The sequence below is a fragment of the Diadema antillarum genome, unplaced genomic scaffold (assembly GCF_040938485.1).
Source record: "Diadema antillarum isolate AM-2024a unplaced genomic scaffold, OU_Dant_1.0 scf00000024, whole genome shotgun sequence".
Lineage (NCBI taxonomy): Eukaryota > Metazoa > Echinodermata > Echinoidea > Diadematoida > Diadematidae > Diadema > Diadema antillarum.
In genome coordinates, this window is record NW_027270913.1 from 2,216,817 (window position 1) to 2,219,448 (window position 2,632).

Consider the following 2,632-nt stretch of genomic DNA (forward strand, 5'->3'; position numbering starts at 1 on the left):
CCGGATTGGCGAGTACGGTAATAAAGTTCTTCTTCGCACGCACTTCGATTGTCTTCTCGGTGAATTATTGATGCTTTCTCTACGTGATGATGCGATATGATGTGATCGTTGTGAGTCCGAGTGAGGTGTCCGCGAACATACCCAATAAAGATCCCACAGTAACTGGAGAAATCCGGTTATATTACAGTATTATTATACTCCAAACACACAATTTCATGATGTAAATAAGACACAATTACTTTCTTCAACCACAAAATTACATTTATCAAAGCGTTTTTAAATCACTCAATATCAGAACATGCTCACCTACAACTGCATGTCGTGAAATTTCGTTCGTGCACATATGTGGCATTAAGACTGACGAGAACATTATAATTGTAATCCACATTCTTCCTCCTAAACACACAAAGGCTACAGACATCAGTGTACATGTAGAATTTATAGAAGAAAATAACTGATGTCACGATACAGGGGCAGCAATTTATTGACTTAAGTTTCACAAAGTTGAAAGGAAAGTCTGTGATTATAATAACATGAAAAATAATCTTTGTAAACCATCAGAGTGCATATACCATAATAATATATCAAGATTACACTACAATGTATTTTGTGAATTTGGACATGCTCGCCAATTTTGATAGTGGTTGAATGTGTGATCGAGAACCACATTGATGAAATAGGAAAGGAAAAACGCACCATCCCTTTTCAAAAGGATAAATTTGCATTCTGCTGCGCTTGAAATGGTATACAACACATCTGTTTTACGCTAGTCAAGACTTTTTAGAAATATTGATTTCGCGAATAGCGGCTGAATATCAAAATCTATAAAGATGAAAACACTGTGAAACATATTGTTGCTACGCAATGAAGGTAACAATAACAATAATGATAATAGCCATGGTAGTTATGATAAGAATTATCGGCCTGTTGTAAAGCGCTGGAGTCCGTCAAAAAAAGATGCTCATTGCGCTGTTACAGAACCAGCATGAACAGTACATAATCAAACCACACGATTGATATACTTATCAGAACGGATGAAGTACACAAACAAACAAAATACTACTTTAACCAAATGTAAACATGTTTACAGCATTCAACAGGCACGACGTGAATGAAACAAATGATGTAATTTCATGAAATAGGTACATCGAGGTGAATAATCAAATTAGTGTCGATGTGATTCTTAGGCATTCTAATCATCAGAATTATAGATCATCTGCTCTTTACATTCTCTCTCCTCTTCACTTAATTTTCCCCTTCTTGAGGGAGATTCCTCGAAGCAATCCATTTCTTGATGGTAACTCCCAAAGAACTAAATAAAACCAACAATGTCCCGATGACAGATAGCCAGTGAGGAACTGTGCCAAAGACAGCGAACTCCAACAGAAAGGCCACTATGACATTGTTACTCTTGACCATCGCCACATAGGATGCTCTCTCCAGCTTAAATGCAAGAGTCATGCAGATCTGATCGAAGGAACCAATGATGCCTATGAATATAAGAATGAGCCTGTCTTTTCCACATTGAGGGATTCTCCACTCTCCTAGAGCTGTTGTCACAATGGCAGATTGGACACTCCCTGCACTGCCAAAGGCCATGATCTGGATAAATGGATGGACCATTATTCCTCCAAGCTTCCTAGTTAGGACAAAGACGAAAGAATCACATAGTGCACAGAGTAACGCAGCTAGGACTCCTAGAAGAGTGTTCCCTTCCTCGGGAGCTGCCACAAGATCGCCAAAGAGAAACGACGGCCGGGCAATCAGCGCCACGCCAAGTATTGCAATCACCGCCAACAAGGCATCAACAATGGTATACCTTTCGCCCATGGTGATCCAAGCGAAGATACCAGTGAAGATGGTGTTGCACAAAAAAATGGCAATAGCGTCGCCAACTGGAATGTTTTGGTAAGAATAGAAACTCAGAGTCATGGCACTGGTCCCCGCCACAATTCTCAGAAGAAGCCACTTCAACTGAGTAAGAGTCACCTTGGGAGGCACACGGACGAGGACTAAGAGAGGTAAAATGAGGACAAAGAAACCGTAGAGACGCAGAGTGACCACTTCAGTGGGAGAAATCCTCCCTGATAGTATCTTGACACTAATGGAACCACATGACATAAAGATGCATGAGGCAAAGGCAAAAATTAACCCTTTGTGGAGGCGCAGGTTCCTCCAGAAACAACCCATCTCCCCGGGTTTGATAATTTCTTGAACTGCACGGCAGATTTGAAGAATCCCTCTTTTCTCTTTCTCTTCCTAATGACCCTTCAGTGCCCGAATAATCTCCAGCAGCTTGCTAGCCTCAACTATCATTAATTCTTTCTCTTGCAGACACCCATTTCCCTGCTATTTTAAATTTTGCGATTCACCCTTGACAAACCTACAAGAAGTGTATGATGTCACAAAAATGTATAACCCAAATTTAACAAGTAATCAAGTGAAGTGCAGTTTTCGTTGCCAGCATGCTACACACGTATTATATGCACCTCTGCCTAATGAACGGTATAGCTGGTATTTCAACCTCCACGTGTGTTCTGTCCCCAGCAAATCATAAGAGAATAAAAGACATCAGTAAAACCTACACAGCTTCGGATTACCAGAGCAATTTCAGATTAGAGTACTTTAATTG

General features: G+C 40.3%; 1 protein-coding gene across 1 annotated transcript; it reads right to left on the minus strand.

The window, feature by feature from the left end:
• Positions 1–1,245: 1,245 nt before the first annotated feature.
• Positions 1,246–2,190, minus strand: LOC139732594 (solute carrier family 35 member G1-like). Its single transcript, XM_071643454.1, has one exon. The coding sequence runs from the start codon at positions 2,188–2,190 to the stop codon at positions 1,246–1,248; it is 945 nt and encodes a 314-aa protein (XP_071499555.1).
• Positions 2,191–2,632: the final 442 nt, after the last annotated feature.